This window comes from Linepithema humile, chromosome 3 (assembly GCF_040581485.1).
Source record: "Linepithema humile isolate Giens D197 chromosome 3, Lhum_UNIL_v1.0, whole genome shotgun sequence".
In the NCBI taxonomy this organism is placed as follows: Eukaryota; Metazoa; Arthropoda; class Insecta; order Hymenoptera; family Formicidae; genus Linepithema; species Linepithema humile.
In genome coordinates, this window is record NC_090130.1 from 31,701,672 (window position 1) to 31,723,844 (window position 22,173).

A 22,173-nucleotide genomic window follows, 5' to 3' on the forward strand; every position below is an offset into this window, starting at 1 on the left:
AATTTGAAGATGGTACGAATGTTAAATGCTGTGAGATACTTTTGAATTATCTTTAAGTATTATATATTAGATACATGTTAACTGTTTGTTTCAGGATAAAATATTGTTACAGATTGTGGCAGTAATCTGATTTGAATTGGCTTCACTTCGTATTCTTCATGATCAATATAAAACATCCGATCTTCATTTGTCTAAAATAAAATTATAAATATAATTAAAATCTTTAATCTTTATGCATTTTTTGTTCATATATAGAGCATATATAAAAATCATGTTACTAATATTTATAATTTCTCTTACTTCCGTAGGATATAATTCAATATCCTTTACATCCAATATTGAATTTACCGGCAGCTCGTTATCCATTTCTTGTTTCCATCCTTTTTCAACAAATGTTGTATAGCTAATGCTTTCCGGGCCTTATTAATATAAAATATATATTTCTATTGTTATTTGTACATTTCAAATATTGACATGAGTAATTATCTAATTTTGTCATTACCTAGAGCTATCTTTAACGAAGGCGTTGATTGAACTGATATATTCTTTACATTTTCTGTCTTTATACGCAACTCTGTTGTTGAAACAGGTATCTCATAAAATGTGCCACAGTTTTCATTCACTACTTTACTATAATCGATGTGGTTATCTAAAATGCACTTTAATAGTGTTATGTGTGCTATAATATTACGTATATATGATAAATCTATTAAAATTATATGTACATAGTATATATAATATATGTATTTGTATATAATATCTGTATATGTACTCTTTTCTTATTTTTATTTATATGGAAAACTCACTACTTGATTTTATCATATTTATATATAAATAATTTAATATCTATTAAATCTCTGAAAATAATTTCTTTTTACCAGAAGCAAATGTTTGCCTCTTTGGCAAAAATGCATGCCACCACCTTCTATTCAAATTCGATTGACTGTAAGCCAATTGTTCAAAATAACAACGTGAGCATCCTTTACAAGGATTTGTATACTTCATCACTGCATTGCATTTCCAAGTCAGATCTGATTTATAACCACAGAATACATAAGCTGCATATCTAGATTTGAAAATAAGTAATGAGATAAAATATATGCATAAACATAAAAAAATCTCATAAATAAAAAATTAAGATTTACTTGCGTAAGAAACCCCAGTACCAGTATTTATCAATACGTGCGTGCGTATCACTCCAAGCTCCCCATTCAATGCCTCCTACAGCATAAACTGGCCTTATAGGACTTTCTGGATCGTTCTTAAATTAAGATATGTCTATAATTTGTATCTCATTGCAATGATCGTGCTAAGCAAGTGAGAAGGTACATACATTCAATAATTTAATTTCAATGGCATCTATTGATTTAAAGTTATTCTTAATAATTGCCATTGTTGCATCAATCATATGATGTATGTCAGCTAGATCTTCATATCCTTGATAAAATATACTTGCAACTGTATTTGTGCTTCCCAATGGCAAAACACCAACAGGACATTGTTTAACTGAATAAAGATTATGCTCATACTTTCTCATTAAGCCAGTTATAACATCTGACAAGGTACCATCTCCTCCTGCTACAATAATAGCATCTGTGGGCCTTTCCATATTAGTTATTATACCACGTGTATGACTTCCTGATTGTGTGTCAATAATAGTCACTGAAATACCAGCTAAATGCAATAAAGGCTCACAATATTTCTCAAACAACTTCTTGGCCTTTCTATATGAAAACAAAAAAGAAACAAGTACCAAAATTTTAATACAGTAGAAGTTTTTACACTAGCATAAAAGTTGTTTTAATAACCTTTTCTTAGCTGCTGGATTTAAAATAACAGTTACATGACGAGGCTTGACATTTGTAGAACAAGAGGCATCTCCATACTTAGCTACATCTTCGCAACACTGACGCATTAATTGTTCAGTCCTAAAAATGATACAAAGTGTGATGTAAGATAATAACTATATTTAAATACTTTATGTAAAGATATATAAACATTATATTTTGCAAAATATAACATATTTTATATATATATATATATATATTTGTTACAAACAATGTACAAAATATTACTGTTATGAATATATGTATACAAATTAAACAGGCAGAGAAAAAAAGGTTATGTTCCCCATGATTTCTTACTCGTAAGTTTGTTTGCAGTATGAAATTCCATACGAGAAAGCTGCGGCTCCTAACATAGATTTCTTCCAATTATTTCGTATCGTTTTTAGTAAAGATAATATTTTAGCCATTATTGCTTAATTTAAATAATTAAAAAATTCTTCTGTTTGTACAATAATGAACACTTGGTATTGTGACTTATCTTTCAATTCTTCAGGTTCTGTGTAGATTAGTTCTCGTAAAATTTATTTTTAATAATTAAGATTTCTTTTTATATCGAAAGAATATTAAATGTCTTCAACCCAAATTAAATAAGGGTTTTTTTTCCAATACCAATTTGCTCCTTTTTCTTATGTCTGTTCAATAAGACTGCTGTTTCACTTCATTCTTCTCGTTTTTATATCTGTCGATCAATCTTCTCAAAAAACTTGTATATACTTCAAAGATCGAGTTTTATATCACTTGCGTGTCGTGCTCGTTTATTAAATAATTAAATTAATACATTAATAATTTTGTTTTATCGTACTTAAATATTTTTGAATTCTTTGCATCGTGCATCATAAAAATTGAATGCGGTTGTCATCCTGTATTTTGGGCTGCGTTCCGAAATTCACTGCCAGTACTGAAAATCTACAATATACGTGACATAAACTATAGATTTTTAGCACTGGCAGTGAATTTCGAAACACAGTTCTAATATGACATTTAACATCCAATAGGAAATTATGTTTCCTAGAAATATTTCATATGCATTTTTTATTGGATAACGAAATTTGTTCGAACGCAGTGTAAATTTGCCCAAATTTATCAAGTTTGTTTCCTACAATTTTTCTACATTGGCCACATTGTGCTGAAGTGCTGTTCAGTACTGTTGGCATACTTGGTTCTTTTGATCCTTCTCTTTGAAACTATCAAGATGTCGAAAAGAGGTGAGTCCGTTTTCTAACACGAGAAAAATCTAAAGAAATTAATGTCGGGACAATGCATCCATTTCAAACGAAACAAGGAAAAAATAAAAATATGGTTGGCCTATGTGATAATATAAGACGTTATTCATTAGCGACAAATACGAAAAGAGTTATTCTGAAAACAGTAAGGATACTGTACTATTGTTAATACTATTATTTTTTTTAAGGACGTGGTGGATCGGCCGGAGCCAAATTTAGGATATCTTTGGGTCTACCGGTTGGTGCAGTTATTAATTGCGCTGATAATACTGGTAAGTCCGTCTGAAAATATTTTTTTCGTAATACTTAACCTCAAAAAGTAACTACGCATTCATGCAAAAATCGAACACATGGCTGATTATTACTATTGTCAAATACGAACATTTTAAAACTATCTCGTTGTTCTTTGTGTCTCTTCATTAAATAATTTAGGTAGATTATAAACTCCAACATATTCATTGGTGAAACTAGGTTTTTGAAGAAACAAAAAAAAAATTTACTATTTATGATATTATTCTGATGGCATCAATATAAATGTAACTATAAAACTTTACTGAAATTACTGACACTAAGATATTTAAGTTCAACATATAAAGACATCTGGTCTTAACTTTTCCACCTCGGTTCTTCTACTTGGACGAGCGCTTCTCTATCATGTAATTAATACAATTCTATCTAATTTATTAACGAACAACAATATGGTCGAAAAAGGATTGCAAATACGCGTCTTCCACATCATTTAATTTATTTAATCATTACGAGCAAATTTTATATTTTATTGTTTCTTATATTGTACATTGAAGAAGGCCTGATGGCAGGTTGAAATGTTTGTAAACATTTTTAACGAATATATCATAAGCTTTGCACGAAGATCTAGCATTGTGACTCTTTACGCTCCTTATTGATTTTATTTGATTTATCAATCATCGGAACCTTATATTCTAACTGATTTTACTGAAATTATTTGTATAAATTTTTTTGTTTTAGTGTTGTAAAAAATATTCAAATCACATGTAATGTCACATACAAATAATATAAGTTAATAATTAATATAATTTTGTTATTAAAAGATATAACTTATGGTTGTAAATCTAAGATTTAGATATGGCTTTTAATTTGAGCTAACTTTTTTTTATTTGTTATCACAGGTAACATGTTTTTCTATAATATTTTTTTTATAGGAGCGAAGAACTTGTATGTAATTGCAGTCCAAGGAATTAAGGGCCGGTTGAACCGCCTTCCAGCAGCGGGATCTGGTGACATGATTGTAGCGACTGTTAAGAAGGGAAAACCTGAACTCAGGAAAAAGGGTAATTAACTGCATTTATGTTTTCTTTTTTTCTTTCTTGTGTTCTTTTTCTCTTTTTTATCTTTTTTCCAATTAAAATGTTAGCTATTTGTTCCATGAATTTCATATAACATATTTATGTATATATACATTACAGTGATGCCTGCCGTGGTTATACGGCAAAGGAAACCATTTCGTAGGAAGGATGGTACATTTATATATTTTGAGGATAATGCAGGAGTTATCGTCAATAACAAGGGCGAGATGAAAGGCTCAGCTATTACAGGACCAGTTGCAAAAGAGTGCGCGGATCTTTGGCCAAGAATTGCCTCTAATGCCAGTAGTATTGCGTAACTTATCCTGTATAAATATATTGTCCTTTACAAAATAAATCTGAAAATAAATCCATTGAGTACAGTGTCCATTCTTATACTACACCTGTTTTAGAGTATCAAAAATTTATCATGATTGAAGAAAATGCTCTTTTCTCACTGGTTTTATATATTTTGTTTGAAATGATTGTTTAAATCGAAGACAATATCATTAACGTTAAAATCGAGAAAAATATTAATGTTTTAATGCATTAAAAGAGAAATAATTGGTACGAATTTTATTCAATATAATTATTTAATGAAATAAATTTTTAATTCTTTGCTCGTCTGAAAATACGGATAAAAGTTTTTATTGTCAAGAACATGTTACATATGTACATAATATGTACATTAGAAATGTATATTCTAATATATTTCGACAAGAGGTTGTTCGGATCTGAAAATCTGAAGTACTTATACACTGATAATAGATTAGCATAATATTATGGTTAGAATACAATTTAACAAGAAGTGACGCAACCGGCGCGAATTTTTAAAATGCTCTTTTTTTCGTATAATTTTATATTAATAATTATTGTTGTTCGCACATTCAGCTGTACATCTTATAATAATTCTTTTTATGATATTATTATTATTAATATAATTCACCAGAAGTTACTACAATATTTATATCAATTATTGTTAATTATAAACCGACGACTCGGTATTGCAATTCTAATCCGGAAGTAAAAGCATTAATGACATCTAGTGTACATACTGTGTCAAAGGCAGTCAAAGGCAGTTAAACTGTAGGCAAGCAGCTGTGTTATTGTATTAAACCGTGATCGTATCGATCGTATTGGAGCGGTGTTGTAAATAGGAACGAAATACGGATGTCGCATTTCGTTAAAGTGAAAGTTTCGGGGTGAGTACCATTGATAGTGCGAATCCATGCGACTCGTCTATATTTCATCTCGGATTCGTCATCGTTTGCGTTGTGGAACACACATCCCACGAATTGCTCTGCAGCCAGTTTCAGATAAAGTATGTATATACATACGTTACATACGTGCTGGCCATTTTAGCAACTTTATTTGGGAAAAAAAATAAAAAAAAATAAATTGGCACGCGAATAGCAAATTTATGTAATGCATCGTAATTGTGTCGATATTCGTGGCATCATTAAGTATTGTGATCATTGTAATCTTAACTCTTGCAGTCAATCTCTACAACATAGTTTGTAACATCTTCCTTCGTCTGCTAATGACAAGTTTGTATCACGAGCAATGGCCTGAATTAGCAATGATACACGAATCGCATATATATCTTATGTTACACATTGATTTCTTGTGATAATATGTTTCTTTTACAAAGTTATATTAAAATTTTTCTCAAATTTGGAAAAAGAAATATTCACCAAAATTAGCTATTGATCAGATAATGATAAAAAATAAATCCTTTTCTCAGAGTATTATTCAAAGTGATATACATTTTCTTTACAAAAAAAGGGTATTAGATAATAAGAATTAAATGTTTATAAAATACACAAGTTAACTCATATATATTATTTCTCAGGGATTCATTTTAAACATGTCATAGTCAATATAATTGTTGGTATTTTATTTCTCTGAAGATATGACTATTGCTGCTCTGTATAAATAAAAAAGTAATCTGACATTTAAAACTATGGATATTGAAGCTAAAACACATGATATCAATAATGATTCTGAAGTGAAATGTGTTAGCACAAATGATTTTCAGAGCAAAAAATCTAGAAAAGTACAATCAAATTCTTTGGAAGATGCAAGTATCTTGGACAATGTAAATAGTTCTAGTAGTATGTTTGAAAGTTCTTCAAAAAGCGCCAATCATACAATGGAACTTGACAACAATTCTACCTGTAAAACTATGCAAAACGAACAAGTACACGAAGCTATGGAACTTTCTATGGAAAACGAGATTGAGATAAGAACTGATAAATGTTATGATACTAAGGAAATATCAAAAGAAATTGCGCGTACTGCCACCAATTCGGTTGATACATCAGAAGCAACTACTTCTCAAGACAATAGTCCATCTACTGCTAATATTAACGAATCAAATATATTACATTCAGATCAGAACAAAATCAAAAGAAGTATTTCCAAAGGTCAGGTACATCCCGACAGTGGGATATCAATGGAAAAATCAGATGACAGTTCAGATGAAGATTCAAATAAACGTCAGAAGTTAAATAAAAGTACACCTGATACTGCTATTGGGAGTGTTAGCGATGATACAGTAACATTTCAAAGAATGAAATCAAAAGTAAAACAACGAAATTATCGTAAAAGGCGAAACGCAATGAGTGATAATGAAGACAATTATGAAAATGTTTTATTTAATGAAGTAACAAGAGAACCTGCTATACTTGATGATGATGAAGGTAATTGCTTATTTTGTTATGCATAAAATTTTGAAATTATTTCAGAACGATTGTATGCTTTGTTATTTATACTTTTGAATGCACTTTAGGAAACATCAATAATTATTAGACACACATATATATATATGAATAATTATTATTATTTTAGAAAATGTTGCATCTTCCAGTACTGGAAATGAATCTCCTCATATTGAATCAAATAGAAGTTCAGAGACTCACAGAGAAGGATCAGAAACACCCAATGATAGACCCACTCGATACACAAATGAAAGAGGTATTTAACACTGTGTATTTGATAAAATGTAATTGTAAGAATGCTGGATTTTCGACAGGCAATTTGAATGAATGGAGAACAACTAACGAGGACGAATGGGAGGATGTAGAAGAGGAATACGAGGACAAGGAAGAAAAAATACCTCATTGCCTAAAGATAAAGAAACCACCACCTAATTGGTATATAGTACCAGAAGTTATAAATCGCCAAATAGGTAGCAATCCATTGTTTCAAAGAAGATTTTACGGTTCTTTACATGCTGTAGAGCGACTCAAACTTATGTACAATCTTAACGAGCATCAGGTATATTTTTTATTTTGTAAATGTTTTATTGAGTTATATTTGATTCTTATATGATGTATATTGTAATCATTACTGGGTTTTTATTTGCAGGGTTGTGTGAACGCTTTAAACTTTAATCGGGAGGGAAATTTGTTAGTGAGTGCCTCTGACGATTTAAGAATCGTTATTTGGGATTGGGCTATAGGAAAGAAGTGCTATGGGTGTCTAAGTGGTCACACGAGCAACATGTTTCAAGTATGTATTGATTCATAAAGTATTATAATGTTCGTTTTTTTGTTGTCTTAATTATTATGAATATTTTTATATTGTATTTATTTATTGCACTCTTTAATCAGTTTTTTTTTTATTTTACTTAATCACATATGTTTAGGCTAAGTGGTTGCCGTTAGATATGGAGTACCTTATGGTTACTTGTGCTCGAGATGGTCAAGTACGTTTATTAGATCTTCATTATAATACGACAAAGAAATTGGCGTCGCATCGCGGACCATCGCATAAATTGGCTGTGCATCCTGAAACACCGCATGTAGTTTTGTCTGCTGGGGAGGACGCAAGAGTGTTTTCCATAGATATCCGAGAGAGCAAACCAAACAAGCGAGTGTGCTAGCTTATGTATCTCAATTAAAAAGATTAAATATATACTTGCATTTAATAGTTTATGTTCGTGCAATATTAATTTTTTTATAATAAATCTTTTTCTTTTCTACAGATTGCTAGTGGTGAAAGAGGAATCGTCAGAAGTGCAACTATATAGTATACATTCTAATCCTTTTAATAGTAATGAATTCTGCGTCGGTGGTCGTTCTCATTACGTGAAAGTGTACGATCGGCGAAAGGTTTCAACACCGCTTTATAAATTATGCCCTGATCATCTGGTATGTTGTGTTATATGCATTACAATTCTGTTATCGAAAAGATTGACTAGTTCTTTAATAATAATAAAACAAAATATATTAATAGTTTTAATTGGTAAATTTGCAAGTAATCTTAATGTATACTGTTTGTTTTAGACGGGGAATAAAAACGCGCATGTAACATGCGCTGTATATAATCATAACGGAACCGAAATTCTTGCATCGTATAATGACGAAGACATATATCTTTTTGATAGATTAATGTCATCACGTGTAGATTACGCTCATAGATATCAAGGCCATAGGAATAGTGCAACTGGTATGTCACACATGGAATATGACAGTGCTGCCCAATCTTTCTGTACATGCGAGCTACTTTTTTTTTTTTAGTGGAACGACCTCGTGATCTATTTATGTACACATTACGGGGGAAAAAATACAAAATTAGGATGTGATTTCAACGTTTATCAAACATATCAACATATAGAGACACACTAAGTGTCATAATTTAAATTGATAGGAACAAAATAAATATCAAAATTACAAACATAAATTTTATAATAGAATAAAACGAAACAAAAATCGAAATGAGAAGAAGATCTATCAAAAAGTATGTCGCGATTGATCGGTAGATCGTAATCGACTGATTGGGCACCCCTGAAATATGATCATAAAGAGAGAGATTTGTATCTTAATACGAATCAAATATATCTTTAATTATTTTTAACATGTTTCCAAAATTGAAATCTAGAATTTGACTAAATTTTTATAATAAACTTTTATGCTGAGAATTTTTTTTCTCACAAATTAAACATTTTTTAAACTTTTTTAAAATTTACTAATTAATCAATCAGTATTTTAAATAATTGTGTTTTATATATATATTACATCTTACACACATCTTAGATCTTACATCAGTTTAATATTTTATCTATTATCTGCCTTATAGTAAAGGGCGTTAATTTCTTTGGACCCAAAAGCGAATATGTTATATCTGGGTCCGATTGTGGTAATATATTTATTTGGGACAAAAATACGGAAGCTGTTGTGCAATGGATGGCAGGAGATAAACAAGGAGTTGTGAGTTCTTCATAAATGAGATAAATGTACAAATCTTTCTTTAGCAATATAAAAACGGAAAATAATCCTCTTTTTTTTATTTTTTTAGGTAAATTGCTTAGAAGGACACCCGCACATCCCCATTCTTGCGACAAGTGGATTGGATTATGACGTCAAAATATGGGCACCTTCTTGCGCAGAACCTCCAATGATGAAATCATTTGCGAATGTATGTATAGAGAGTCTTTTTCGCTATTTTTATACATATTTTTCTTTTGCGTATATTATTTTATCATATTTTTAATTTGTATCTTTTTATATCATATTTTGAAAATAAGATAAGCCATTACTATTACTTTTACCACAAAAGAATAGAATGACGCAAATAAAAAACATTTGGCTAAAATCTTATATTTTGTTATGTTTAGTTTTTGAAGCGGAAGTAGGATATGATAGAAGATACGGTGTTATATGTTATTAATTATACATTAAATATTACACATATTACTTTATTTTTATTAATTTTTCTCTCTCTTTCTTTTTCATAAGTGCGTCAAGTCCAATGCGAGAAACAGGGAGCAAGAACATGTGCCTGATACATTTGATGGTCAATTGCTTTGGATTTTGCTAAGACACATCCGTCACAGGGAGAGAGTACGTGTAAGTAATACATATAGATTATGGTCATTTTTATTATATATTTTCATATTAATTAAAATTTTTATCGATTACAACTCTATATTTAGAATTATATATCTTACAGATCTTTGGGCAAAATGTTTTTAGAACCCAAAGATCTGGTATATAGAAGTGATGAGGGTGAGCAGCTTAAATTGCTTGGTTACAAAGGATATCTATATAGCTCTAAATAACATCAGGGCCTGTACTAGTCCCACCTACTTTTCATCATTGTCCTGTAAAATTATCATAGGACTACATATCAAAATGTCAAAATGCTCTTGTTTCTCTTTTTTATCTCTTTATTATGTATTTATTCTAGAATCCTTATACGCCTTATGAACATGACGATTCAAATCGAGATGAGGATGACAACGATGATGATGACGATGATTACCACTTTGATGACTCCTCGAATGATAATTCGTCTGAAAATAGTGATAGTCAGTCGGAAGGTGGTGACGTCGGAAGAATACAGTGCTCTCAATCTTAAAAATGTCACTTAATCACGCGATTTGATATTATTGTGATTATGACAGTTATATAGTGTTCAAAGCGTTCATTAGCCGTTTCATATAATAAATTCTATCGAATATAATTATATCAATAGCGTTATATAGTGGAGTGTATAGAAAGAATGGTTTCTGCAGTGTAACAAAAAGTTGTGTATTCTACATACGATTGATCTTTTTCATCAATCTGAAAATAATCAGTAGTGTAAATTATGTACTTTAAGCGGTTTACGGTTGTATCGTAATTTTTGAATATATATGTCGAAGAAATATAAAGACTGGATAATTTGGTAGAATGTACGATGTTAACACTTTCGTGGCTGCTCACGTATTTTTATGTTTATTGTTTTTTTTTTGCATTATTGTATTATATTGTCGTGTAATGTGAAATGTCGGATTTTGCGTCAGTTCAATATAATAGAGCGGCTCCAAGCGTTGAGCAGAGCCGAATGTACAACTGTCGCGAAAGTGTTAAGATGACAAGAAGACAGAGAGGCATAAAGGTTTTTCATAATAGTTGTGGGATGCGATTATGAAGATAAAGTTTTGTAGGAAACGCATAAATTCATAAATATTGTTATACTATTATTGTCGTACATTATAGGATTGTTTTTTTTTATTTAGTTTATTTTTGTTTTATTTAGTTTGTAATAACATGTCATTAATATTAATCATGCTCCTAGAAAAATTAATGTTATTTCAATGATTTAATTAACCAAATAGGTACTTTTAAGTATGGGGGTAAACTAATTGCACATTTATACAGAAAATTTTGTCGCATATTGTGAAAGCAATTTATTTTTTAAAACAGCCATCTTTGACTTACGAATATTTTTAAACACTGCGTTAAAATCATTATCATTAAAGTGGGTGTGTAAGTACGCGTGGGTAACAAAGCGAAAAGACTTTCAATTCCCATATCAATTGAAAATGTCCCCTTTCAACATTTGGGAACCAAAAAATCCTTTTATTTTTTTGCTTTTCCTCGTATCCATCGCACATACGATAAAATTACGATATTCTGCATGAAACTTTGGCATCCGGAAAATATATTAAAAGGAAAATATGAAAAGGCGGCTTTTAAACAATAGAATCTTAATTCGCAGCTTGACGTACAAGGATGTGCAATTGTGTCTTTTTATAATTGTTATTAAGGAAGATCCTATGTACGAACTGTGATAAAAAAAGATATTCGATGTTTTTCAGTGCTCTCAAGACACTGCGTACATTCGAGCACATTCGGGATCTTTGGTGTCGCCATCTAATGTTGAAGCGTCATTAACCAGCACCAATCGGACACGTCCGTTTTCTCCCATCCTCGTCTGTCCCGTCAGTTGGTTTTTACGCGTAGAAATAATACTGACGTGTCCTCGTACGAGTATCGGCTACGTACGTCCGTATAATTCGTTGGTTCCGAGATAATTTCGCCCTGCGCATAGAATTAACTGACGGAATACCGCCAGTCATCGCGTCGAAAGCGAGCGTCTCCTAGTACGTGTGCTTACGTCGATCGTCAGAAAGCAGTTAGAACGCAAGTGAGAAGCAGCCGAGCGGCAACGAAATTATGGCAGCGGTCTTGAACAGTTTTATAAATTCCTTCAGCAACACATTGTAAGTATTGCGCTGTTAATGTGTATAATCTAGGAGATCCGCGATAAAGTATCCGTCGATCAGATATCCATGCACAAGTGTATTTATTCCTCGCTGTCTCTGTCTCATATTTCTCTCTCTCTCTCTCTCTCTCACTCACTCACTCACTCATTTCTCTCTCTCTTTCTTGTTACGTTATTTTCGTGACGCAGTTTTCGCTGATCCATCTGTTTTTATCTTATAACCCCTCTGCGTCCTCGCTAAAAGTGTTTATTGTAATTTACAATACGTGTCACGTATATATTCGCGCGCGATATGCGACCTTCAACTTTTACGATTTGATACGTGTTCTGAAATCGAACATCCGTTTGTTTCATCGTGGACAACCAGCGTAATTTATGCATGTGTAAATGAACACCCTGTATAATATTGAAAGCGTTTTTACAGCTAATAATGACCTTCCTCGTTACGACACTTTCGTTACAGGAAAATCGATTTCAAACTTCTCAATGTCGTCTGTTATTAGAATTAATGAGGAGAGCACCCTATATAAATTTTTTAAAATCTATAGATCTATTTTTTTAACTTTCTTTAATCAAAGGAAAAGAAGAAGAAGAATTGTCAATGTGTGAACATTATGCACATGTCCTCCGAGTTCAAAGTTCACGCATCAACTTTTAGGGGAGAGAAGGGGAGAGAAAAGAGGAAATGACATAGTAAAAATGTTTCTGTTTTCTAGAATAATCAGTATCTGTGCCTTTCTTCGTGTTGGAAATTACCTTTCTATGATATATTATTGTCTTGTAAACATATGATGATACCGATGTAATCTGATATCTCTATCTCATGTTTTTTTTGCATTTTGATATATCTTTAAAAAGATGAAGTACTTTAAATTATTTCTCTTAGTCAATTTAATTACACGTATCAATCTAGATAATGATGGAGAGATTAATACAAAATTGCATCATACTATTTATAGAAATAAGAATCTTTTCTTCCTATCTTGAAATCCTGATTAAGTAACCAGACAAAATGTAAATTTTTATTTTGTTCAAAATTTAATTGGATGGATCATAAGTTACACATAAATTATGTATGAAAAATACAGTCGTACTGCAAAACTATAGATTAATATGATATCACTCATGCAATATCAATATAAACTTTAGTAGAGTACAAGACAAAATTCTCAATCTTCTTCGACACAGACAATTTAACAATAATATAATGTTTTTACAGAAATGCACCGGTCAGGCAACATTTGAAGAATGTCTACGGTTGCTTGTCTCTGTCCACTGTATCGGCAGCTGCAGGAGCTTATGTGCATATGTACACACAGCTCTTGCAGGCTAATCTGCTGACAACTCTCGGTACCCTGGGCCTTCTTGTCGCGTTAATGACAACACCGGACAATGGCAAGAATCAAAAATTGCGCCTTGGTTACCTGTTGGGATTCGCATTCTTGTCTGGTCTAGGATTAGGCCCCTTATTGGAGTTGGTGGTCAGCATAGACCCGAGTATAGTGGTAACAGCATTAGTTGGTAAGTAAGAATCATTAATTTTATCTGCGTTATAACAATTATCTTAAGATAACATAGAATTTGATGAAATCAGTCAAACTTTACAAAATAAATATTGGGCTAAAAAGTTTAAATTATGTATATAGCATTTTGAAAACAAGATAAAAAGATGCATTAAGCAGTTAACCCATATTAAGTTTACACCGCCAAATTAATATTATCAAATTATTTTTGAATACACGTTACAAAATTTTTACAAAGATATTGTTTCATAAGTGCACTCTTCTGTTAATGCGGTATCGTATACAACGATTTTACAATATTGTATATTAATGATTACAGGTACGACAGTGGTTTTCGTTTCCTTCAGTATTTCCGCGCTTTTGGCTGAACGCGGACGTTGGCTATATCTGGGTGGCACTTTGATGAGCATGCTGAACATCATGATCCTCTTCTCCTTCGCCAACTTGTTCTTGCGCTCGACTTTCATCTACCAAGCGCACTTATATTTGGGATTATTCGTTATCTGCGGCTTCGTTATTTATGACACGCAATTGATCATTGAGAAACATCACATGGGTAGCAGGGACTTTATCATGCACTCCTTGGACTTGTTCATTGATTTCGTAGGCGTTTTCCGACACCTCCTTGTGATACTTACGCAAAAGGTAATATTCAATAAATTTCAGTGTCAACCAGTTTTTCTTGCTGATATCTTTTGAAATAATCCATGCTATTTTTTTGTGAGCGTCCAGAAGAAATTTCGTAAAAAATATAATGTTAAACAAACTGTAGCTTAATTACAGGTAAATTATGTAAGAAGAGATAAATACAACGCGTTATTAGCTCTTATATTCCAAGATTTATATCGATGCTAAATGATTAAGAAAATGCAAGAGCATTTTAGCATTAAATGAAAATAGAAATATAGAATAAGACAGATATTTTTAGCGCTATATAAGAAAGAAATAAAGTACAACAAAATTTAGATTGTTTTTCATACTTTTTTAGATCGTACTTTATAATCATTTTGTATTATGTGTGCTAAAAAAATCACATCTTTTAAGGAATATTCAGATATGTATCCAGATTTATATTTTGTTATTAATGAAGTTTCTGAAAAATGGAATTTCTTATATTGTTTTATAGTCAGAAAAATATATGGACAATATACGGAAATGTGAAATTTGAAAATATTTGTAATATTATTTTTTTTTTAATTATTTCAGGAATTGGCCAAGGACTCACGCAAACGTAGAGATTGAGCGGAAAGAAACAGGTGATTGTGGCGCATTCAAGTAAATCCATAAACTAGAGGTCTTCATGTAATCTATCCATACCTAGGTATCTGTGTACATATACATACCGAAAAATTATATAAATACCGATACACACGTCATACACGTATATATGTGTAACATCTCTTTAGTAATCGCGATATACAACGCTATATAAATATATTTACCATATAAAAGGAAAGAAAAATGTTAAATATAATTTGTTCAATATGAAGAGAAAAAAAAAAAACAAACGGCTTGTGTCTTACGAGATGACGGTATGCCGTATTTAATTTGGTTGTGCCTCTGAGTTATGATTCTTCATCAATTTGTACACACGATATATATAACATAAATTGACTGTATTATATTTTCAACTTTCAATAAATAAACTTTCCCAATATTTTCTCTCTTTATTTCGCAAAAACATCAAATGGGAGATACAAGATGATAAACAATTCAGTCACATTTACAGAACTTAAAGTTTTCTCTATTATCATCTACTAAAAGTTTGATTTTAAATGATATTTGTGTGTGTGTGTGTGTGTGTGTGTGTGCGTGTGCGTGCGCGCGCGCGCGTGTGTGTATATATATATATATATATATATATAATATATATGATATACATGTAAGGTATACATGTAAGGTATACATGCATATTCGATTTGAATATAAAAAGAAAAAAAGATAGTAAGACATATGTGTGTGAAATGATTTCCATTTAGCAAAATGTACAAGCATTGAAACTGTGTACAAAATGTGTACAAGCTATTTAATAACGATGAATTAACCGTCATATGAATATTGAAATTAATATGGTCGTTGGCGATCCCTATCCCTGTCACCACGGCTGAAATAAGAAATGCGCAATTAGCACGTCATTAATCGATATTTAGATAAAAGAGAATTTACAAAGGGTCTTGTGTATGCAAGCGGAAAAAATATGAAAAGAGGACCTACCCGCCGCCCCCTCTCATAGGACCACCTCGACCTCCGCGGCCGCCTCGATCTCCGCCTCGGAAACCGCCGCCGCCGCGGCCACCTCTGTCGCCTCCACGTCCGCCTCGATCGCCCCTGAAACCTCCTCGATTACCGCGATCGCCACCGCCTCGGCCACCGCCCCCTCTGCTGCTGCCGCTGCTGCTGCCGCCGCCACCACCGCCGCCGCCGCCACCACCGCTATAGCCGCCGAGACCTTCTGGCTTCAAGCTTTTACAGAGATTGCATTGATCTCGCCACGCGAAATTCGTATTGCCACAGTCGGGGTTCGGACATCTGTTTCAAGCATTTTTTTTGTTCATTTGTTTACTTGAAGCTTTCTCTTAGATATTTATTTTAATAATAATATACTAATATAATCAAATATTTTTTTTTAGAGATATTTAGTATTTACCTCCAATCGCCTCCGCGGCCTCCACTATCACGACGATCGTCGCCTCCGCGATGATGATCGTCACGATCACCGCCTCCGCCTCGACCGCCGAAACTGCCGCCGCCGCCACCACCACCACCACCGCGACCACGGCCACCACCGCCGCGTCCGCCGCCCATTCGGTTGCCCTGCCAATTGCTTTTGTGCTGCGCCATTTGAACCTTTATTGTGCAACCCTTGAACTCCTTGCCATCAAACCAGCTAATTGCCGAACGCGCAGCATTTTGATCGTCATAAGTGACTGTAGCTTCTCCCTTTGACTTTCCTGTATTCTTGTCTTTGTACATCCAAACTTTTGGTTTGCCCGTGCGTTTGTCATGCTAAAATCGTGAAACTTTGAGATTTAAACGTAATTTAAATGTTACCTCTATTTATTTATTTGTTTCAATATTGTACACTTGACTCTCAATGATTTTGCTTGATATTTAATTTCAGATAAGAATGGATGTGAAATTGGACAAAACTCAAATCACAATTATATGTGCAATATAAAAACATACCTTAATAACGCCAATCGCCCCGAAATGCTGACAAATCTCTTCTTCGGAGATCGATGGGTCCATACCGGATACAAAAATAGTATCTTCTTGTGTAACCATTCCGTCACCGCCACCGCTGTTACGGTCACCGTAGCCCCCTGCAATGGACCGAGAGTCATAACTCGTCGCACAGAAAATCCAAGAGAGTAAAAATATTCGCATATCTACCGACCCTGGAACTACTTTATCCCTAATCTAAAAGTATAAGGAAAGTGTTTCGATTGCATAATCATCTTTTATATGACTGATTTATAAAACAACACAGATTCGGAAACACTGTCCGTATATTTTTTTTCCAGAATTATCACACAACTCCTAATCAAATTACCAAGTCGTATATTTTTCAATAACACAACGACACAGTTCTCAGTAAGGAATAATAGCTGTGTTTTCGAGATGTTAGTTACCACACTTTTTGATCATCTTTACGATTATATGTTTTGCTGATTGTAACCGTATGTGTTAGATTGCATGATTTTTCTGTTATTCTTTTTTTCCAGATACAAGCAGAAACTTTAATAAATGATCAGCTTTAAAATTACGTTTTATGGTCTAATTTGATTTTACGAGTGAATCATACACCAACGCCAAGTAAATACCAAGAGTACGAGACGCTTTTCTCTTTTATGGCATATTACGGAGGCTTATAAAATATATTTAACAACTAAAATATGTCTACGTATCTATACACACTCTTATGACGTTATCACCCCACTATATATAATTCTATTTACTCATTATGCATGTCTTGCTTTTCATTAAAATGTGAAATTTGTTTGTATTTTGACTTGTAATATTCCGCTTATGATAATCAATATCTTCCAGTACGTCCCCATTTTTCTACATAATTTGAATGACGTTACATATGTAATATGTATCCTGATTTTCTTTCGTATCGTCTTACATATAAACACAATGTATTAGTAGCGGTCTAATATTTTCATTAACACTTAACGATACATACAGAACACAAGGTTGCAGCTGAATACAAAAGGGCTGCAACATTATTTCTTACCCTTGCGATTTAAGCACAGATCGGCAAGTAGCTCACCAGCTGCCTTTTATTCATCCCTTTTTTGCACTTACTTATACATTTGAAAATGTGACAATATACGTGACTATATAAAAAATCTGTATGATTATACGACTATTGTTCTATTTTGCTATACTTTGCAAAATGAACGTGACGTTCATTTGCAATATTTTTTTGTTCCCTTCAAGACGAACCTTTCAACCTTTTAAGGGACTTTCCAAAACTGCTTTCGCATTGAACGACATCATCGAGGACGCACAGTGCGGAACTTGGTTGGGTAAATCTTGGAAAATATTGTTTTGGAAGGCGCATGGAATGCCCTGTTCGTAAAATTGTGTTTTTTCTTTTTGATGACAATACAGGAAAATGACGCAAGCGTTGTTTTGCAAGAAAAAAAGCAATTGGCGATTGTAATATATGTATATATGTGTGTGTACATATACATATATATAAACACACACGCATAATCTTTCTAGTGATACTACTAGTAGAGAATTAGAAGCTTCTTGTCATTCTTCTTGTTCTTGTTTCAACGAGCGTAAAAATATATCGTATCATGGTGAATTGCCATTGAGAGATATGGCACCTCCCTAACAATGTTGCATAGCAGCCCTTTCATATAATACCGAGTAACCGAGTATTTAAGATCGTAAAATAGTAGAGTGAAAGCTAGAATATTTAGCACCAGACTAGTACAAACAGTCTGGTGCATTTACCTTTGTTATAACCACCGCGGCCACCTCCACTGCTAAAACATAGAAGCAGATATACCAATGAGTTGGCGTAAGGACTGTGATCGATCGATCGATGCATGGCGAATTGTACGTATGCCGCTCGCCACCTTTCTTCTTGACTGATGTACCTATTTATCTAAATGTATGTACAGTCACACCACATCATGATTTGGATTAGATCACCGGTCGTCCTACTGTCAAGTCGCGTTCGTCGCATCTCGTCACAGCATGCAGAAGATTATATTTACATATGGAAATTTAATTCAAAATTCTAAATCGATAATGTGTTATCTGTTTGATAGTATTCGACATAACACAAGTCTCGAAGGAATGGCAAATCCCAGTAAAAGCACTCCTGAATTTTATTTCGACGTTATAAAAAACGGCGTTATAAAAAGAAGTAAGAGATTACTTTTGTGTTGTGACTAACATTTGCCAGAAAAAAGATATTGTCAAGTATGTACTGTAATTTCTAGTGTCGATTCTGTTGCAGTTGGGATATAAAAAATATCTAAATGCAAAGCACAGTCGACACCACGTACACAATGTACTTTGCTCTTCGTATGTGTTTTGTATATCATGGAGGATTCTTTACCAATAACAGAAGAAAAAAATTTAACAGAACTGTCTTCTAAAACATGCCTGTATAATAATATAAATACTAATTACAAAATATCAGTACGCATAATAAAATTGTATTTGGAAGGCGGTGAATGATATGCGAATATATCACATTTCCACCGTTTGTTCCACTTATTTTTATAGTTAATTTTTCAAAGAAAAATTGTGCCTACACAATACTAGCAGTTGAATAATGTAATCTCTTACAATGGACTTTAAATACCTTATAGATGCCTAATAAAAATACGCCTAATAGAGATATATCACATAACAGTAGCCCCAGTGGCGACATGAATCGCTTCACGGTCTTGATCGACTTGTGACCTTTGCATATATGTAAACGTTGTGTATTTTATATATATATATATATATATATATATATATATATATATATATATATATATATATATATATATATACACACACACACATACACACACGCATATATATATATATATATATATATATATATATATATATATATATATAATGTGCATGTATGTGTTGCTACAATGTATCAGAGAACCAGTGAATAAACTGTCGATATTACAGCCTTTTTACGTCATTAGTCACATACAACCTGTTTCTTTACCTTTTTTACCTCAGTTATATCTGTCTGTTAAACCTGTAGGCATACTTTAAACATATTAACGCCCAGTCGGGCACAAAACCTTTCGTAATAATACAACAAAATTTTCCATTACTGGTGTTAAGAACTTTCATACCTTTGATTTGCTTCAACAATGTCGTTTACTGTCAGATTGAATACTGAGAATGTGGTGGCTGTTGACTTTATTTAATTTAATACGCCGAAATCTGTGTTACTCTCCAGCCGTCGCTCTTTATTATGTATATTAAAAATTTAGGAAATAAACTTACTTGTAACCACCGCCAGAGCGATCTCCATAACCGCCGCGATCACCATATCTACCACCTCCGCCCCCACCTCCTTGGCCTAAAACATGCAAATAATAAATGTAAATCATAGTCTCTAAAAGAACAATAAAAGATATCGCCATTTAATCAAATCATTATTTTTATAATTCTGATTAATAAACAATAATTTTTAAAATAGTTGGCTGATTACATGGAATATAATGAAAAATATGCTTAATGAGAAAATAAGAAACAAAATAAAGTTTGACAAATTTTAATCATAAGGAATATAGGTGTTTACCTCCACTGTAACCACCACTGGAATTGCGATTATATCCTCCACCACCTCCGCTACTTCCATGTCCATAATTTCCACCATAATTATTACCGCTATCTCCACTGCCAGCGTTACCACCGCCATAGCTACTCTGTCCATAGCTACTTTGACTTTGAGACTGATTGTAGTCTTGATTAGTATTAGAACTATAGCTGTTGTAGTTGCCATAATTGCTACCAGTACTCGGAGGTGGCTGACTGTACTGATTATAGCCACCTCCACCGGTCGAAGGAGGTGGATATGATGTATCCTGACCAGCTGAAGGTGGTGGCTGGCTGTACTGATTATAGCCTTGTTGCTGATAATTGGAATATTCTGTAAAGTTTAATACAAAGATTTTAACAATCTGCATAAATTTATTATTTTATCTATGTATTTATTCTCCATAAAAATTCTTTGCATATTGTATAAAAGAATTCAATGTATATCGAATCGATGTTTTATTCATTTGGTATGTATTTAGTATTAAAAGAAATACAATAATTTTGTGTTTTTTTTCTTTGATAGATTATATTACGATGTTCGTGAATGCTTTTGGCATTATTCGATGCTTCGGCGCCTCTGCTAATCGCCATTTTCGCATGTAATCGACATCGACGAAGCCGACGGCGATTTCGATTGCGACGCTAACCATTTCTATTTTGAGATGCCTGCAGCGTGTGAAATGTATCTCGAATTCGCCGTGTATTAGCGAAAGCGACGTGATTTTGCAAACATAATATTATTATATACAATACTTACGATTATCCGTCATCGTGTTTTTCTCTTCAACGAATGTGCGTTCGAATACAGTAGAAAAAAAAGCCGTCGACACGACGGTGAAGAATAAGCGGTTGACAATGAACAACACCCACGAAACGCTGCTTTTCTCTTCTTTCTTTTTTTTATGTATATAGATATAAATTTCCCTTTCGGGACGCAATATCACTCTTCCGTCACGTTCCTTTTGCGATTAGAGCTATAAAATACACTTGGCACTCCTCGATTCCTCTAAACACTCCTTAGTTCGGCCATTTCGCTAAAGAAACGGAAATAGGCGACCGGAAGTTCACGAAACGGCGCGCCATCCTACCTAGAAAAAAGACTAAGCTCGAATTGCAGAGACTTTTATTTGAGATTCTTCTTATGTTGTTGCACATTTTCAAAGCTGTCCAGCCAGACAAAAAATTAAATTCCAGTTTGCTAGAAGTTTTTACTTAAAGTCACTTTTTCCAACGTCGGTTAACTTTAACCGACTGGTAACTTTTCAGAATAGCCAACTTAAAACTCGAAACTTGTATATACATATACATATACAAGTTTCGAGTTTTTAGTTGGCTATTCTAAAAAGTTACCAGTCGGTTAAAGTTAACCGACGTTGAAAAAAGTGGCCTTTAGGAACATTTTTATGTCTTTTTTTAAACCACTAGGGATTTTTACTTAAAAACTTTTTCATGT

General features: G+C 32.8%; 5 protein-coding genes across 7 annotated transcripts; 3 read left to right on the forward strand and 2 right to left on the reverse strand.

Moving 5' to 3' along the window:
- Positions 1-36: 36 nt before the first annotated feature.
- Mulk (acylglycerol kinase-like protein Mulk) lies at positions 37-2,717 on the reverse strand. The gene is made up of 8 exons (XM_012363801.2): positions 2,145-2,717; positions 1,809-1,928; positions 1,334-1,724; positions 1,146-1,261; positions 879-1,066; positions 503-649; positions 301-419; positions 37-191 (listed from the first exon to the last, which is right to left on the reverse strand). Exons 1-8 carry the CDS (start codon positions 2,252-2,254, stop codon positions 78-80), a joined length of 1,305 nt encoding a protein of 434 aa, XP_012219224.1. The 5' UTR covers positions 2,255-2,717; the 3' UTR covers positions 37-77.
- Positions 2,718-2,908: 191 nt separating this feature from the next.
- On the forward strand, positions 2,909-4,770 carry RpL23 (ribosomal protein L23). Its single transcript, XM_012363803.2, has 4 exons — positions 2,909-3,052; positions 3,259-3,342; positions 4,252-4,380; positions 4,516-4,770. The coding sequence occupies exons 1-4, from the start codon at positions 3,040-3,042 to the stop codon at positions 4,710-4,712; spliced, it is 423 nt and encodes a 140-aa protein (XP_012219226.1). The 5' UTR covers positions 2,909-3,039; the 3' UTR covers positions 4,713-4,770.
- Positions 4,771-5,409: 639 nt separating this feature from the next.
- LOC105670388 (DDB1- and CUL4-associated factor 8) lies at positions 5,410-11,050 on the forward strand. 2 transcript variants are annotated; one of them, XM_012363890.2, is made up of 12 exons: positions 5,410-5,713; positions 6,245-7,094; positions 7,243-7,368; positions 7,427-7,671; positions 7,762-7,905; positions 8,042-8,265; positions 8,381-8,546; positions 8,682-8,844; positions 9,475-9,605; positions 9,694-9,813; positions 10,134-10,244; positions 10,585-11,050. In XM_012363890.2, the coding sequence occupies exons 2-12, from the start codon at positions 6,356-6,358 to the stop codon at positions 10,753-10,755; spliced, it is 2,340 nt and encodes a 779-aa protein (XP_012219313.1). In that variant the 5' UTR covers positions 5,410-5,713; positions 6,245-6,355; the 3' UTR covers positions 10,756-11,050. The 2 variants fall into 2 exon arrangements, with proteins under 2 accessions (XP_012219313.1, XP_012219314.1); XM_012363891.2 differs by having other exon boundaries at positions 5,410-5,594.
- A 1,091-nt stretch (positions 11,051-12,141) lies between these two features.
- Positions 12,142-15,567, forward strand: BI-1 (Bax Inhibitor-1). Its single transcript, XM_012363895.2, has 4 exons — positions 12,142-12,385; positions 13,607-13,908; positions 14,230-14,555; positions 15,117-15,567. Exons 1-4 carry the CDS (start codon positions 12,339-12,341, stop codon positions 15,150-15,152), a joined length of 711 nt encoding a protein of 236 aa, XP_012219318.1. The 5' UTR covers positions 12,142-12,338; the 3' UTR covers positions 15,153-15,567.
- caz (cabeza) lies at positions 15,553-21,775 on the reverse strand. 2 transcript variants are annotated; one of them, XM_067351089.1, is made up of 8 exons: positions 21,478-21,775; positions 20,701-21,051; positions 20,403-20,478; positions 18,885-18,913; positions 17,097-17,233; positions 16,558-16,916; positions 16,125-16,439; positions 15,553-16,014 (listed from the first exon to the last, which is right to left on the reverse strand). In XM_067351089.1, the coding sequence occupies exons 1-8, from the start codon at positions 21,488-21,490 to the stop codon at positions 15,975-15,977; spliced, it is 1,320 nt and encodes a 439-aa protein (XP_067207190.1). In that variant the 5' UTR covers positions 21,491-21,775; the 3' UTR covers positions 15,553-15,974. The 2 variants fall into 2 exon arrangements, with proteins under 2 accessions (XP_067207190.1, XP_067207189.1); XM_067351088.1 differs by having other exon boundaries at positions 18,885-18,916.
- Between the last annotated feature and the right edge of the window lie 398 nt (positions 21,776-22,173).

What these genes read in the sequence shown, in the direction of transcription:
- Mulk (XM_012363801.2), bottom strand. Translation starts at nt 2,254, where the DNA reads ATGGCTAAAATATTATCTTTACTAAAAACGATACGAAATAATTGGAAG. An exon ending in TACTGGGGTTTCTTACGCAA is followed by an intron (nt 1,067 to 1,145) that starts GTAAATCTTAAT and finishes TTTCAAATCTAG; the next exon opens with ATATGCAGCTTATGTATTCT. An exon ending in TTCGTTAAAGATAGCTCTAG is followed by an intron (nt 420 to 502) that starts GTAATGACAAAA and finishes TATATTAATAAG; the next exon opens with GCCCGGAAAGCATTAGCTAT.
- RpL23 (XM_012363803.2), top strand. An exon ending in TAATTGCGCTGATAATACTG is followed by an intron (nt 3,343 to 4,251) that starts GTAAGTCCGTCT and finishes TTTTTTTTATAG; the next exon opens with GAGCGAAGAACTTGTATGTA. An exon ending in ACCTGAACTCAGGAAAAAGG is followed by an intron (nt 4,381 to 4,515) that starts GTAATTAACTGC and finishes TATACATTACAG; the next exon opens with TGATGCCTGCCGTGGTTATA.
- LOC105670388 (XM_012363890.2), top strand. Translation starts at nt 6,356, where the DNA reads ATGGATATTGAAGCTAAAACACATGATATCAATAATGATTCTGAAGTG. An exon ending in ACACGAGCAACATGTTTCAA is followed by an intron (nt 7,906 to 8,041) that starts GTATGTATTGAT and finishes ACATATGTTTAG; the next exon opens with GCTAAGTGGTTGCCGTTAGA. An exon ending in CAGGAGATAAACAAGGAGTT is followed by an intron (nt 9,606 to 9,693) that starts GTGAGTTCTTCA and finishes TTATTTTTTTAG; the next exon opens with GTAAATTGCTTAGAAGGACA.
- BI-1 (XM_012363895.2), top strand. Translation starts at nt 12,339, where the DNA reads ATGGCAGCGGTCTTGAACAGTTTTATAAATTCCTTCAGCAACACATT. An exon ending in AATTCCTTCAGCAACACATT is followed by an intron (nt 12,386 to 13,606) that starts GTAAGTATTGCG and finishes ATGTTTTTACAG; the next exon opens with AAATGCACCGGTCAGGCAAC. An exon ending in TTGTGATACTTACGCAAAAG is followed by an intron (nt 14,556 to 15,116) that starts GTAATATTCAAT and finishes TAATTATTTCAG; the next exon opens with GAATTGGCCAAGGACTCACG.
- caz (XM_067351088.1), bottom strand. An exon ending in CCGCGGTGGTTATAACAAAG is followed by an intron (nt 17,234 to 18,884) that starts GTAAATGCACCA and finishes GGTCCATTGCAG; the next exon opens with GGGGCTACGGTGACCGTAAC. An exon ending in GGCCGCGGAGGCGATTGGAG is followed by an intron (nt 16,440 to 16,557) that starts GTAAATACTAAA and finishes TGCTTGAAACAG; the next exon opens with ATGTCCGAACCCCGACTGTG.